The 13,359-nt window shown below is 58.7% G+C and overlaps 2 protein-coding genes across 5 annotated transcripts in view; one reads left to right on the top strand and one right to left on the bottom strand.

Moving 5' to 3' along the window:
- The first annotated feature begins 424 nt into the window (after positions 1-424).
- On the top strand, positions 425-1,373 carry GJD3 (gap junction protein delta 3). Its single transcript, XM_058559374.1, has one exon. The coding sequence runs from the start codon at positions 480-482 to the stop codon at positions 1,371-1,373; it is 894 nt and encodes a 297-aa protein (XP_058415357.1). The 5' UTR covers positions 425-479.
- Positions 1,374-7,174: 5,801 nt separating this feature from the next.
- The window catches only part of RARA (retinoic acid receptor alpha), a 43,977-nt gene continuing 37,792 nt past the window's right edge, over positions 7,175-13,359 (bottom strand). For all 4 annotated transcript variants that reach the window (XM_058560914.1, XM_058560912.1, XM_058560913.1 and 1 more), the window contains 5 exons: positions 11,507-11,667; positions 11,068-11,244; positions 9,535-9,739; positions 8,582-8,740; positions 7,175-7,940 (listed from right to left, as the gene is read on the bottom strand). In XM_058560914.1, coding sequence (XP_058416897.1) covers positions 7,723-7,940; positions 8,582-8,740; positions 9,535-9,739; positions 11,068-11,244; positions 11,507-11,667 — 920 coding nt within the window. In that variant the 3' untranslated portion in view covers positions 7,175-7,722. The remainder of the gene's footprint in view (positions 7,941-8,581; positions 8,741-9,534; positions 9,740-11,067; positions 11,245-11,506; positions 11,668-13,359) is intronic.

The raw sequence follows: 13,359 nt of genomic DNA, 5'->3' as shown, positions 1-13,359 counted from the left end.
TCCCAGGGATACCAAATTGGGTCTGGAGTCCTGGGTTCGAGCCACCTTTCTTGCCTGTGGAGAGCATCCTTGAGCACATAAGGGCACCGCTGGCTTCTTGCTTGACAAATGCAGTCAGGGGTTGGCCCTGCTGATCTCCAAGGTCCCTTCCTACGAATCTGGACTCTGGAAGAGCATAGAGGCCAACCAAAGAGGCCCATGGGTGTCTGGCCACAGCACCAGGGTGGGGCTCCTCCCCAGCACCCACCGGCCCCAAGAAGAAGGGCACCCATAGTTGAGAATCACCTAACTCCTCCCGCCCCTGCCCCTTTGCTAATTCATTTGTTCCCACAAAATTCCTGCTAAACCCAGGCCTAGCTGACCCCCTGACTCACCCCGAAGTTAGAGAAGGTCTAATTGACCGCACCCCGATGAGCGTGGAGGAGTGGAGGGCCCTGATCCGGCCAGGCCTCTGACTGCCGCCTTGCGTCCCCAGCGCCATGGGGGAGTGGACGTTCCTCGGCTCGCTGCTGGACCCCGTGCAGCTGCAGTTGCCGCTCGTGGGCCGCCTGTGGCTGGTGGTCATGCTGATCTTCCGCATCCTGGTGCTGGCCACGGTGGGCGAAGCCGTGTTCGAGGACGAGCAGCAGGAGTTCGTGTGCAACACGCTGCAGCCGGGCTGTCGCCAGACCTGCTACGACCGCGCCTTTCCGGTCTCCCACTACCGCTTCTGGGTCTTCCACATCCTGCTGCTCTCGGCGCCCCCGGTGCTGTTCATCATCTACTCCATGCACCAGGCCAGCAAGGAGCAGGCCGGCGCGGACGCCGAGGCCGGGCTGCCGTGTGCCCGGGGCCGCCCCGAGGGCCCGTGCGCGCCCTGCGCCCTGCGCGCCCACCGCGCGCGCCGCTGCTACCTGCTCAACGTGGCGCTGCGCCTGCTGGCCGAGCTGGCCTTCCTGGGCGGCCAGACGCTGCTCTACGGCTTCCGCGTGGCCCCGCGCTTCGCGTGCGCCGGCCCGCCGTGCCCGCACACGGTGGACTGCTTCGTGAGCCGGCCCACCGAGAAGACCGTCTTCGTGGTCTTCTACTTCGCCGTGGGGCTGCTCTCGGCGCTGCTCAGCCTGGCGGAGCTGGGCTACCTGCTCTGCAAAGGCCGCCCGCGCGCCGGGCGCTCTCGCCAGGCGGCCCAGCGCGACAACCGCTGCAACCGCGCGCACGAGGAGGCGCAGAAGCTGCTCCCGCCGCCGGGGCCGCCGCCAGCCCTGCCCTCCCGGCGCCCGGGCCCCGACCCCTACGCCCCGCCCGCCTATGCCCACCGGGCCGGCGACAGCGAGGGCGGCAGCGGCCGCAGCAAGGCGTCACTGGCCACTGTCCGCCAGGACCTGGCCATCTAGAAGCGGCCACTGCCTCGGGCGGAGGGTGAGGTCAGAGGCCAGACGCTGCCACCCTGGGCCTCACCGCAGAAGCGAGAAGTGGCTTCCGCAAGAACTGCTCGCAGGACTCGGCGTGAGCAGGAGACACGCGGGGGACATGGCCCGCAGGGCGCATCCACCTCCCTGGTGCTCCCGGCTAAGCCGGGTCAGAGAATGAACTAAGGCAGCTCCTCGATGCTCTGATCCAGGTGGAACGGAAGGAGGCCGGGGGGCTGAGAGAAAGTGGATGAGCCGAGGGCAGAGCAGAGTGGAAGGTGGAGGAGGTTCAGATGGTGACCTGGTTGTTTCACTGGGGACAAAAACAACTGTGATGCTATCCTCTGTGTGGGCTCTCCGTGCCTGTGTGCACATGTACACACATATGTGGTGTGAGCTGTGTGTGCACGTGCACATGTAAGACCTGTGTGAGCCCTTTGAGTGTGTGCATGCGTGTATGAACATGTACATCACGTGTGGGCTCTCTGTGTGCGCACACCTGTACATCCTGTGTGGGCTCTGCGCATGCACATCTGTGCACATGTCCATCCTGTGTGGGCTCTGTGTGTGCATGTGTATACCCCCTGTGAGTTGTGAGTATGTGCATGCACATGTACGCCCTGTGTGAGCTGTGTCTATGTGTGATTTCTGATATGATGCTCTGTGTGGGTGGCCAGGACCCAGTGCCAGCAGTAGCCACAGTGGCTCCCTCCCTACCTGCAGGGGCATCACAGGAAAGTCTCCTGGGGGTGGGGTGGGGGGCAGGCCTAAGTCTGGTAGGCTTGTAGGCACCGTCCACACTCTGGACCTTGTGGCCTGGGCAGGGAGGTGGGCCCTCCCTTACATGGAGGTAGAGTAGGGGCCGGGGGTGGGGTCGGAGGGCAGGACTGCTTTCTAGCTTCACCCTCCTCACCCTGCTACTGTTCCCCCCAGTCTATAAACATGGTTAAGTCTCTTCCATCCTCAGAAGAAACCTCCCCCACAACGTGCTCCTGCAGCCACCACCCACTGCCCTCCTGGAGGGGCCGGGGGTTGGGGAGACAAGGAGCTGTCTACATGGCTGCCTCCTGGCTCCCTCGTCCTGTCTCTCCTCTGCCCCCATGTGGTTTCCTCCCTTACTGCCCCAGTGAGGCTGCTTACCATAAGATCACCAGGACCTAAGTGACAACACAGGGGCCACCATCTGACTGCACCCCTGGGGCTTTGTCTGACTCTGCTGAGCAGGCTGGCATGATTCACTCTGCCCAGTTTTCTGCTATGTCCCCAGCCCTTCCCTCTCTGTCCTCCTTTCCTGCCCTCCTCTTCCTCAGCTCTTCTGCCTATACTCCACAGGAGTACGGCCTGTACTCCTCCACGGCAGCCGGAGGGGTCTTTCTAAATAGCCCCCCTACTTACGCCCTTGGGGGTCCCGTCCTTAGGGTAAGTCCAGCACCTGAACGAGGCTTCTGAAGTCCTGCCCCATCCGGCCCGGCTTCGCAGGCCTCCAGCCCCATCACATCCGCTTCCCCCTGGCTTTTGTGCTCCAAACCATACCGAATGTTCTCTTCCTACCAAGCACAGTGGCCAATTTTGCTTCCAAGTGTTTAAATAAGCTGTTCCTTTGCCTGGAGCAGCCTCCCTCTCTGCAGCCCCACTCTCCCCTAGCTAACACCTACCTGCCTTTTGGTCTCACGTGGGAAGAAAATAGATGCTTTCCCTGACACCCTCCACCCCCAAGTCAGTGAATTCTGTGTCCACAGCCTGGACCCCTCCACGCAAACTCAGACGTAGATGTCCAGCTGTTGTCCAGACATATTCATTCAATAAATATTTGTTGTGCACGTGCTAGGGGCCAGGCAATGTTCGAGATCAGCACTAGTTCAGTAGAAATAGGATGTGAGCCACATGTAAGTTCAAGTTTTCCATCAGCCACATTAAAATGTAAAAGGAAACAGGTGAAATTCATTTTAATAACATTTTTTAACCCAATATATCCAAAGTACTATTTCAACATTATAAAAAAGTATTAAGGAGATATTTTACATTCTTTGTTTTGTACTGTCTTTGAAATCTGGTATGTATTTTACACTTGGAGCACATCTCAATTTGGACCAGCCACATTTCTAAGACTCACTTGCCACGTGTGGTTAGTGGCTGCTGTATTGAACAGAGCAGATCTAGATATTGGGCTACAGTAGTGAACAAAACCTGCCTTACATTCTAGTGGGGAAGGCAGAAAATAAATGTAGAATGAGTTGCCAGATAGCGGTAAGAGGAAGGGGAGAGAGAGTGACATCCCTGGGGAGGGACACTGGAACAGAATGTAGCCATGAAGCTGTCTCCAGGAAGAGCATTCCAGGTGGAGGGAATGGCAAGTGCAAAGGCCCTGAGGCAGGAATAAGCTGGAGGTGTTTGAGGCCAGCCAGGAGGCCAGTGTGGCCTGAGTGGCATGAGGGACGAGGTGGGAGTAGGGGGTCACCAGCACCTCAAACGCAACCCCAGCTTCCTTAGTTTTCCTCTCAGTTGCTGGTGTCTCCATCCACCCAGGTCACCTCCACCCGCTGTTGCCATAGCCCGTCCTCTGTCCACCTTCCACATCACCCAATCACCTAGTCCTCCTGTTTTACCACCTTAGCATTTCCTCCCCCACTCTTCTCCACCCTTCAGAGGCTGCCCAGGGTAGCCCCGTCCTCAATGGCCTGGAGTACTCCCATAGCCTCTGCTCCAGCGCCCCCCGCCCAGTTCCAATCTGAACACCTCACTTGCTGGCTTGAAGTCCTTCACTCCCATCACCCTCGGGATCAATTCCAGCTCCTGAACGGGCCTGACCTGAGCCCGTCCTGGCCTCTACAGCCTCCCCTCTTCCACCATTCCAACCAAAAACTGAAATGGTTGAAACACAGAGCTGGTGACAGTTTCTGGTCACAAGAAGCTATTTATCCCCTCTGCATCCCACCTGGCTGACTCTTCCCCTGAGAGATTTAGCTGAGAGGAGGTACCTCTTCCAGGACGGCCTCCAAGCCCTGCCCCAAGCCTGGTTAAATGCCTCTGCTCTGCGCTCCCATAGGCCTGAGCCAGACCCTGTCATTGCCCTCCCCAGGTCGTATGCATCACCATCCTTGGAGAAGGATGGGGCCTGGGGCCGTGCGAAGCACACGTCAGCCCTTGGTGACCAAACTCCACAGCAGTGGTTCCCAACTGGGGGCAGTTTCGTCCCCCAGGGGACATTTGGCAATGTCTGCAGACATATTTGGTTGTCACAGCTGGAGAGGAGGTGCAACTAACATCTAGTGGGCAGAGGCCAGGGAGGCTGCTAAACATCCTACAATGCACAGGACCGCCCCACAACAAAGAATTCCCGAGCCCAAAATGTCACCTGTGCCGTGGTTGCGAAACTCTGCTCTACAGCCATGAACTGTGAACCACTGAGGGCAGCCTCAAGGCCCAGAGGGTCCCAGCAACAAAGGTACTACTCCAGGGGGCACTTCATAAATGTAGGGGCCGCTGCTTTAGTTGTCACGACGAGGAGGACCAGCAGGGCCTAGGAATGCCAAGATGTCCTCCCACAATAAAGAATTGTCACGCGTGACTTTAGAATGTCCCACTGGACATTGACATAGTGAAAAACCTCTTTATAATTACCTGATCCCAAAACCTGACTGTTTTACATGTAAACATTCAGGACTTAGTTTGAGGATTTTATTTTTTGCATGTTTTTATTATACATTGTCAGTTTTTATTTCAACATCCACCCATACTCTTTAACTTTCCTGGGTTTCTTGTACAGAATAGCTTCTGACCTTCTTTCTTCTTTTAAATACAAATGTATTCGTTAAAAGTAAAAGCGAGCATAAGCCTATGTCACATCTGCCGTATGATTGTGCCCAAACATGAACATATTGAAATTCATAGTACTTTCCCTTCATTTCTCCCTTAGGATACAGCTGGGTTTTTTGTATGTTAAACTTGCTTTTCAGATTCATAAAGAAAGTGTTAGAATATAGTTACTAGAGGAAGAGAGCCTCTGTTCTCCAGCTCCCTCCAGCCCCGCCCGCAGATGGGGAGATAAGTGAGGAGCTGCCGCCACCTGGTGGCTGAAGTAGAAATGGCAGGTGGACCCTAGTGGAAGGAACTCTTCCTGCCCAGGCGCCCGGCTAACCCTCCCGAAACACAGCCTCCACTGCCACCTCCCTGGACTCCCCCCCCGCCAACTTCGGTGCTTGATGCTTCTTCAGGGGCTTCAGGGATCCAAGAGAGAGCCCTGTCTCAGAGGTAGGAGCCCTGAGTACTGGTCCCTGATCTGCCACTAACTTGCTGTGTGACCCTGGGCAAGGGCACTGCCCTCTCTGGGCCTTGATGTGTACTGTGAGGGGTGGCAGCACTGGTCTCTGAAGACCCTCGAGGCTTGCCATACTCGATCCTCTCAACCAGGAGCATCCAGGTTCTCCTGCAACCTGTCCTCTGTGCCTCCTCCCCTCAGAGTGACCTTAGTGGTGGGCAGGACAGCCCTTCTCTGGGGGCAGCAGGATAGGTGGCCTGGCTCCTAAGCTGCCATCCCAATCCTGAGTTCTTGTTAGGTTCTGATGAGCCCCTGACCCAGGTCTCCATGCCAACTGCCACTCCTGCCGTGAAGGTCGTGTCTGTGGTCACTCCAAAAACAGAACTCCTCTGCCACTAAGTGACCCCCTGCCAAACTCTGGCTCCCCAAGGGCTAGGGACTTCCTGAGGGCAGAGGCTGGCATCTTCCCTCAGAATGGGGGTCACCTGAAGGGGGGGCAGTCTCTCCCCTCCCCCCGTCTACACTGGGGCTCCCTGACACGGGCTGTGTCAGACCCCAGAGAGGGCTTCCCAAGGGCGGACCTGTCTCCTTCTACAGGGTCTCCAAAGACCCCAGCACAAGGCCCCAAAGGCAGCATGGCCCCCAGTGCTCACACCTGACCCTCCCAGCCCCAGCCCCCTGCCCAGACACCGAGAGAAGGCGGCGAGGCAGCGAGGCTCTGAGGCACGTGTAGAATAAATATAACTTTATTCTTTACCCAGTAGATCTCAGTGGAAAGTCCAACAGTAACAGGTGCACCAGCGGGCTCTGGGAGGTGAGACCCCAACCCCGGGGCAAGGGGACAGGGCAGAGCCAGCTCCCCCAGCCCGGGGGTGTGGGGGGGACGGGGGGCCCCCTGTGGCCCGTCCTGCGGGGCAAGGAGGGGGCACGGGTGTGGGGTGGGGAGCAGGGGGCAGGCCAGGGAGATGGAGAAACTCAGGCCAAGTGTGTCTGTCGGCTCATCTGTCCGCTGTGTGTGTGTGTGTGTGTGTGTGTGTGTGTGTGTGTGTGTGTGTCGGGGGAACCCATGGGTGGTGCTGGTGGCTGTGAGGCTGGGGGGCAGGGGCAGCTCGGACCCCTCTGCCGGTGCCTTTACAGTGGGGGCTGGAGGGCTCGATGACATGGGCCCTGTCAGGGAGGAAGCTCTGCCCAGGACACGGGGCTGAGAGACACACGCAGGTATGTTGTGAGGGCCCCCTTGCTTTGCCCCGGCCCTGCCTCTCGCGGTGAGCCCCCTCCTTCTGGAGGCTGCCTGAAACTGTCCACACCCAGTGGTTAGGCAGAAGGAGAGGGCAGGCCTCGGAAAGTCAACACTTCACAGTTTTAAAGAGAAAACTGAGGAGAAAAAGGCTGGGGAGGAGGGCTAGGGGGGCACAGGGACATGGAGAGAGAGTGGGAGCCCCTTCTGAGCCGCTCCCTCCCCCAGGACCCACCCATCTCCAGCTCTGGATCCAGCTCCCCCCAATACACAGCACAGATTCCTTCAGTATAAATGTGCTTAAAATGAAAATTCTTATTAAAAAATCAAAACCAAAAAAAAAATTAAAATAAAAACAAAACCAGCGAGAATTAATACCTGGGGGCTGGTATGGCAGGGTATGTACAGGGGGAACCCCCCACCCCTGGCCCACCCCCTCTGTCACCAACCAAGGCAGGGGGGTTCCCCAACCGGGGGGCAATGGCTTGTGAGTTCAGAGGATGGGGGAGCCAGGTCCTGGCATTTGCTGGTGATGAAGATGTGGCGAGGTGGGCAGAGGGGTGTCTTGATGAACACGAGGCCCCCAGGCCCCATCCAGAGGCCCAGGACCAGGGGTCCTCACTCAGTTCACGGCCTTGCCCCTGAGGTCAGCCCAGGCTGCAGGAGCGGGCAGTCCATCGCAACCCGGGCCTCTGTCCCAAGAGTCGCCGCCTCCTCCCTCCCATCCCCCAGGAAGGGAGGACAGGTAAGGGGCAGGGCTGGCGGGGGTCACACGGTTGGTAAAAAGGCAGAGAAAAGCCGGGGCGAGGGGCGAGGGCTGTGTCCACGGGGCGCGGGCATCACGGGGAGTGGGTGGCCGGGCTGCTTCTGTTTGAGCTGGGGCTGAGGCTGGGGCTACAGCTGCCGGGCGGGGGGGCCAGGCCGCCCCCATCCCGCCCCCCGCCCCCCGGCTGTCCGCTCAGAGTGTCCAGGCCCTCCGAGTTCTCCAGCATTTCCTGGATGAGAGGTGGCATGGAGCCCGGGATCTCCATCTTCAGCGTGATCACCCGCTCGGCCCCTGCAGGAAACGAGAGGCAGAGGTCACATGCCAGCCAACTCCCCCAGCCCCACAAGCAACCGTGGCCCCAGGATGGCAAGTCAAGGGGGGGCTGGATCAATACTGCCCTTAGCAGCATCCCCTGTGCACTGAACTCGGGGCTCAGTTCTTTGACATAAGCCAGGTCTCGTGAGCCTCCAAGTCTGAGGGGCAGCGGGGCGAAATGGTTCCGAACTCGGGCTCTGGGATCAGACCGCCTGGGTTTGACACTGGGCCCCTCCTATGTGCTGTGTGCTATGGATTCTCCTATCGACACCTCAAATCAACTCTGTAAACACCATCATCATCCCCACTCCTCAGAGGGAAACCGAGGCTCAGAGCTATTAAGTGAGCTGCTCAAGGGCACACACCCACAGTCTGGCTCTAGAGCCATTCTCTGAAGTAGCACGCACAGGCAAACTGCCACCTCAGAGCTCACAGGCGGAAGGTCACCTGGGCACGGTGGGGTCCAGATGACTGGGGCCTCGTCCTGGGCACAAAGATGTAGGCTGTTGGGTCAGATGTGGGGGGACTGACCCTGGGCATGGACAGTGGGTCCTGGGGTCCTTGGGGCCCACCCCTGGCAGACACGCGGGACTTCCGTGCAGGTGTGGGAGCCTCACCCTTAGCACTGATGCTTCGCAAGTCCGTGATCTTCATGAGCATCTTGGGGAACATGTGGGGGCGGCTCGGCCTCCGTTTCCGCACGTAGACCTTCAGCGCCTCAAGCAGCGGCTCCTGCAGCATGTCCACCCTGTCTGGCTGCTCCAGGTCCTGCCGGTCTGAGGAAGCAGAGACGCCCCCTGAGCAGCTGCCCTGGCGAAGCGAGGAACACAGCTGCGCTCCCAACCTTGGCCACTGGGGGGCACACCTGCTCAGGCAAGGGGCTGAGCATCTCTGCTCCACACAGGGCAGTGGAGAGAGTCCGTCTGCTGCAAGAAAGGCCCTAAGAGGCTCTTAAATGTAAGCAAAGGGGAGCTGGGGATGGGGGTTGCCCAAAGCCTGCTCTGACAGCCCAGTTCATGGTGGTGGGACCCCCGAACACAGGCAGGGCCGTCCTCAGGCAGAGGAAGGATGCCCAGGCAGGTCTCCCAATCCCACCCATTATTCTGGACACCAACACCATAGGGCAGGAAACATGACAATAACATAATAGCAGCAGCCAACATTTACTAGGTCTTACACTGGACACACTGTGCCCTATCTATTACCACCTTAATCCTCCCATCAACTTTATAAGGTGATGACCAGTATTGCCCCCATTTTACAGAAACAGGACTCAGAGATGTTCAGCAACCTGCCCAAGGCCACAAGCTGGCCAGGATTTGAACCTGGGTGGTCTGACCCTCAAGCCTTCACTCTTAAGACCCCTAGAAGGAGCAATGCCCGGAAATAGGGAACCAGACGTCAGGTCTCCACCACCTCTCCCTGGCTGTGTGGCAGCAGACCAGACTTTGCCCCTCTGGGACTCAGTTTCCCCCCTGAGAGTTTCTCCCCTTTCTGATCTGATGATCCCTGAGCTTCTCCCTGGGAGAGGCTCCAGGGACTGCACCACCAGACCCAGACCCCTGCCCACCTCCACAGATGAGGCAGATGGCGCTGAGCAGCCCAGTCTCAGCATCATCCATCTCCAGGGGCAGAAGCTGGTTGGCGAAGGCGAAGACCAGGTCCGTGAGGGGGCCGAAGCCAGCGTTGTGCATCTGGGTCCGGTTGAGAGTCAGCCCGTCCGAGAAGGTCATTGTGTCCTGCTCGGGCGTGTACCGCGTGCAGATCCGCAGGATCTGGGTGCAGAGGATGCTCGAGTTCAGGGACTGAGGGCATCCCTCCAGCACTGCCAGCACAGCATCCCCACAGGACCACCTGGTAGGCAGCCCGACCAGTGCCATCCCACAGAACCTTCCGCAGTGATGGAAACATTCTCCACCTGCACCATCCAATATAGCAGCCACCAGCCACACTGCAGCCATTGGGCACTTGAAACATGGCTGGTGCAACTGAGGAACTGAATTTAGTTTAATTTTAATTAACTAAAATTTAAATAGCCACACATGGCGAGTGGCTACTATATTGGACGGTGCAGATCCAGAGCATCCTGCCTCCATGCAGAGAATTTAGAGGGAGACTAGTAGTGCCAGGAGGGAAGGATCATAGTGGATTTATGCCTACAGTTCCCAGGACTGGGTACACAGAGCTTAATAAATGTCTATGGTCTCCAACTGGGTCAAACCCTGACACTGCTTCCTGCATCCAGGGCACGGGGGTGGGAAGCTGCCCGGAGACAGCACACTCTGCACCTCCCACCCCACCCACTACGAGAAAGCTGCAGCCTGGTCACACCCCAGGTTCCCCACCCTGGAGGTGGCAAAGGGGGAACAGATGGGCTGAACCCGTCAGGGATGACAGGGCTTTAGCAGTCCCACTGCCCCACATCGTACCTCCAGCCCAGCTCACCCCTGGCCTGCAGTTCCCTGAACCCAGCTGGTCCCACACCAGCAGGCCTTCCACGTCTTGCTCCTAAGTTAGGGACACCCTCTCACATGCTCCTTCTACACAATGGCCCCTAGGTGCCACCTCCCCTGGGACGTCTTCCCTGGGGCCCAGCAGTTGTGGCTCTCTTCTGCAGGGAGGGGACAGCCCTCCCCCATCTCTAGACAGCATTTATCACAGTTTTGCAACCTCTGTTTACATATCTGTTGCCTCCACCAACAGAAGGTTTTCGAGAAAGGGGACAGTATTGTTTACCTCTGTTCCTGACAGCCAGCTCAAGGCCTGGCCTTACAAGGTCCTGAGTGAATCTTTATTACAGACATACACGGGAAAATGGTTGGCTGGATGGAAAGCTCAATGCAAAGACAGGGTGAGGGTGGATGGATGTGTGTACAGGTGAATGGGTGAACCAGTGCACATCCAGGTGCTGAGTGGCTAAGTGGATAGGTAGACAGGTAGATGAGTAGACAGGTGGACAGAGAAGGGAGAAGGGTGGATATGTGGGTGGGTGGGCATCTGGGCAGGTCGATTCCAGATGGATGTTTAGGAAGGCAGTTGAGTGGCAGGACATCCTCCAAGGACATGGAGGCAGTGCCCAGGTGGGCAGGGTGCAGACCCTCACCAGGATGTCCAGGCAGGCAGCCTTGAGGAGGGTGATCTGGTCGGCAATGGTGAGGGTGGTGAAGCCAGGCAGTTGCTTGGCGAACTCCACAGTCTTAATGATGCACTTGGTGGAGAGTTCACTGAACTTGTCCCAGAGGTCAATGTCCAGAGAGACACGCTGTTCCGAGCTGTTGTTCTGGGAGGACGGGGGAGAGTGAGGGCCTTCTCCTCACGGCACCCTTCTCGGCCTGGCTCCACCGCCCCCACAGGCCCGCCTCACTTCCTGAGAGCTCCTTGAGAGCAGGCACAGAAGGAGGGAGAAGAGGGGGAGGAGGAGAACGGAGGCCCAGGCAGGGCTGAGGACGGGCAAGCCTGGCAGAAGGGGTGCCCACAAGAGGCCCGTCCTGGGCCCCGTGGCACTGGGTGCACCCACCCCGCCAGGCCGGGAGCAGCCGTACCGTAGTGTATTTGCCCAGCTGGCAGAGGGCAGGGAAGGTCTCCTGGTGCGCTTTGCGCACCTTCTCGATGAGCTCCCCCACCTCTGGCGTCAGCGTGTAGCTCTCAGAGCACTCGGGCTTGGGCGCCTCCTTCTTCTTCTTGTTCCGGTCGTTCCTCACAGCTGTGGAGGGCACAGGCCTGGCCATTAGAGGGCAGGTGCGGGCATCAGCCCATCTCCACCCAAGCTCCTCCCATCAGACAGAGAGCTGCTGGCCACAGAGGTCACCCGGCAGAGGCACACACACGCAACTGTGCACACACACAAACGCACACATATGAGTGCACAGGCAGGCAAGGTGTCAACACACGGTCCATCCCTCCATGCCCACCTGACCCACAGGCCAAGTCCTGCCCAGGGCCCCCCAAGCACAGCACACGCGCCCCTCGGCCAGCCCGCTGTGCCCCACACTCCCACGCATCGACTCCGGCCCACACTCCGGGTGGGAAAGTGTCCTGGGCTGGAAGCAAGTGTGCAGTGTTCCATCTGCGTGCTCTGCCTCCCTTGCCCCCCACTCCCTCTGCTTCCAGGAAGGACCCGCTCCTGCCTCCACTGGCCTCCAGCCCTCCTGGCAGCCATGTCCCTGGGGGTCCCTGCGACTGGCTCCAAGCAGCTCCTCCAGCAGGCAAGAAGTAGGGTTCCCCAGCCGGATAGTGGGGGGCCGGGCAGGAGAATCTCTTGGCCCATTAGCCGGGGAGCTGACAAATCACCGGGGGCGCTGAGCCGCACACACCACTCGGCTTTAAAGAAGCGATGGGGTCGTTACCAGCCGATTATCCCAGACACACAATCACTCACAGGGCCAGTGGTGGTGGCTGCTGACGCTGGAGGAAGAGAGGGTGGGGGTGGGGGGCCCGGGGAGGGGGCAGCGGGTGGGGGGGCGCTGGCATAATTTGGAGATCACTCATGTCGATTCTGCAAATTCAATAAAGTGCAAGGGAGAGAAGGGAGAGGGAAAGTGGGGGGATAATTTGGGAAGAGAAAATTGCAGCTGTGACAAGACGTTTATCATTCGGAAGCTTTAATTCTATTGAAATGGCAGCTGCTCAGCTCGGGGGCACAGAGCAGCCAGAGAGGAGGAGGGAGGGAAAGGGGGAGTTGGTGGTGGGAGGGAGAGGGGGTCTCCACCCTGGTCCTTCTGCACTGGAAAGCTCTGGGAGCGGAAGGTGGCAGAAGCAGAGGGAGGAGGAAGTGCTGGGCCCCATGGGAAGGGTCCCAGGCCTGCGGGTCCCAAGCTGTCACCCACTCAGCAGCGTGGAGCCACCACTTCCTGGGCTCCAGACACGGCAGCCCGTGTCTCCTGTGGCAGAAGGTGGCAGGGTGCTGCAGGGCCCCTCCTCTCCTGTCTGGGGCTCCTCACATCCCCCCTACATCCCCTCTCCACTTCCCTCTTCTACTGCCCTACCCACAAAGGGCTAGGGGGTCCTGCAGCCCCCTCCCCCACCCCATCCCCCAAGGCTCAGGCTCCATGGCAACGGCCACGCAGACAAGGAGGCGTCTGTCAGCGTCATTTATCTCTGACATCATCAATCACCAGTCACCACGGCAACACCCATGATTCAACACAAGAGGGTCTCCCCGTCCATCCCTCCCTCCCTCCCTCTCTCCCTCCACTGGGCCTCAGCTGAGCCCAAACTGGAAACCCTGTTCCTCTGGGATCTGAGAAGTCCCAATTCTCTCTTCCAACTCCAGGTCCCAGGCTTCACCAGACAATGGCTTTTAGATCCCTGTGCCAGCCGCAACCCCACACAGACAGAAACACCAACCAGCACCCCTCAGCACGGGCCCTTACCCAAGATGCACAATCTGGGGGGA

This window comes from Diceros bicornis, chromosome 18 (assembly GCF_020826845.1).
Source record: "Diceros bicornis minor isolate mBicDic1 chromosome 18, mDicBic1.mat.cur, whole genome shotgun sequence".
NCBI lineage: Eukaryota > Metazoa > Chordata > Mammalia > Perissodactyla > Rhinocerotidae > Diceros > Diceros bicornis.
This window is presented reverse-complemented; position numbering and strand designations above follow the sequence as displayed.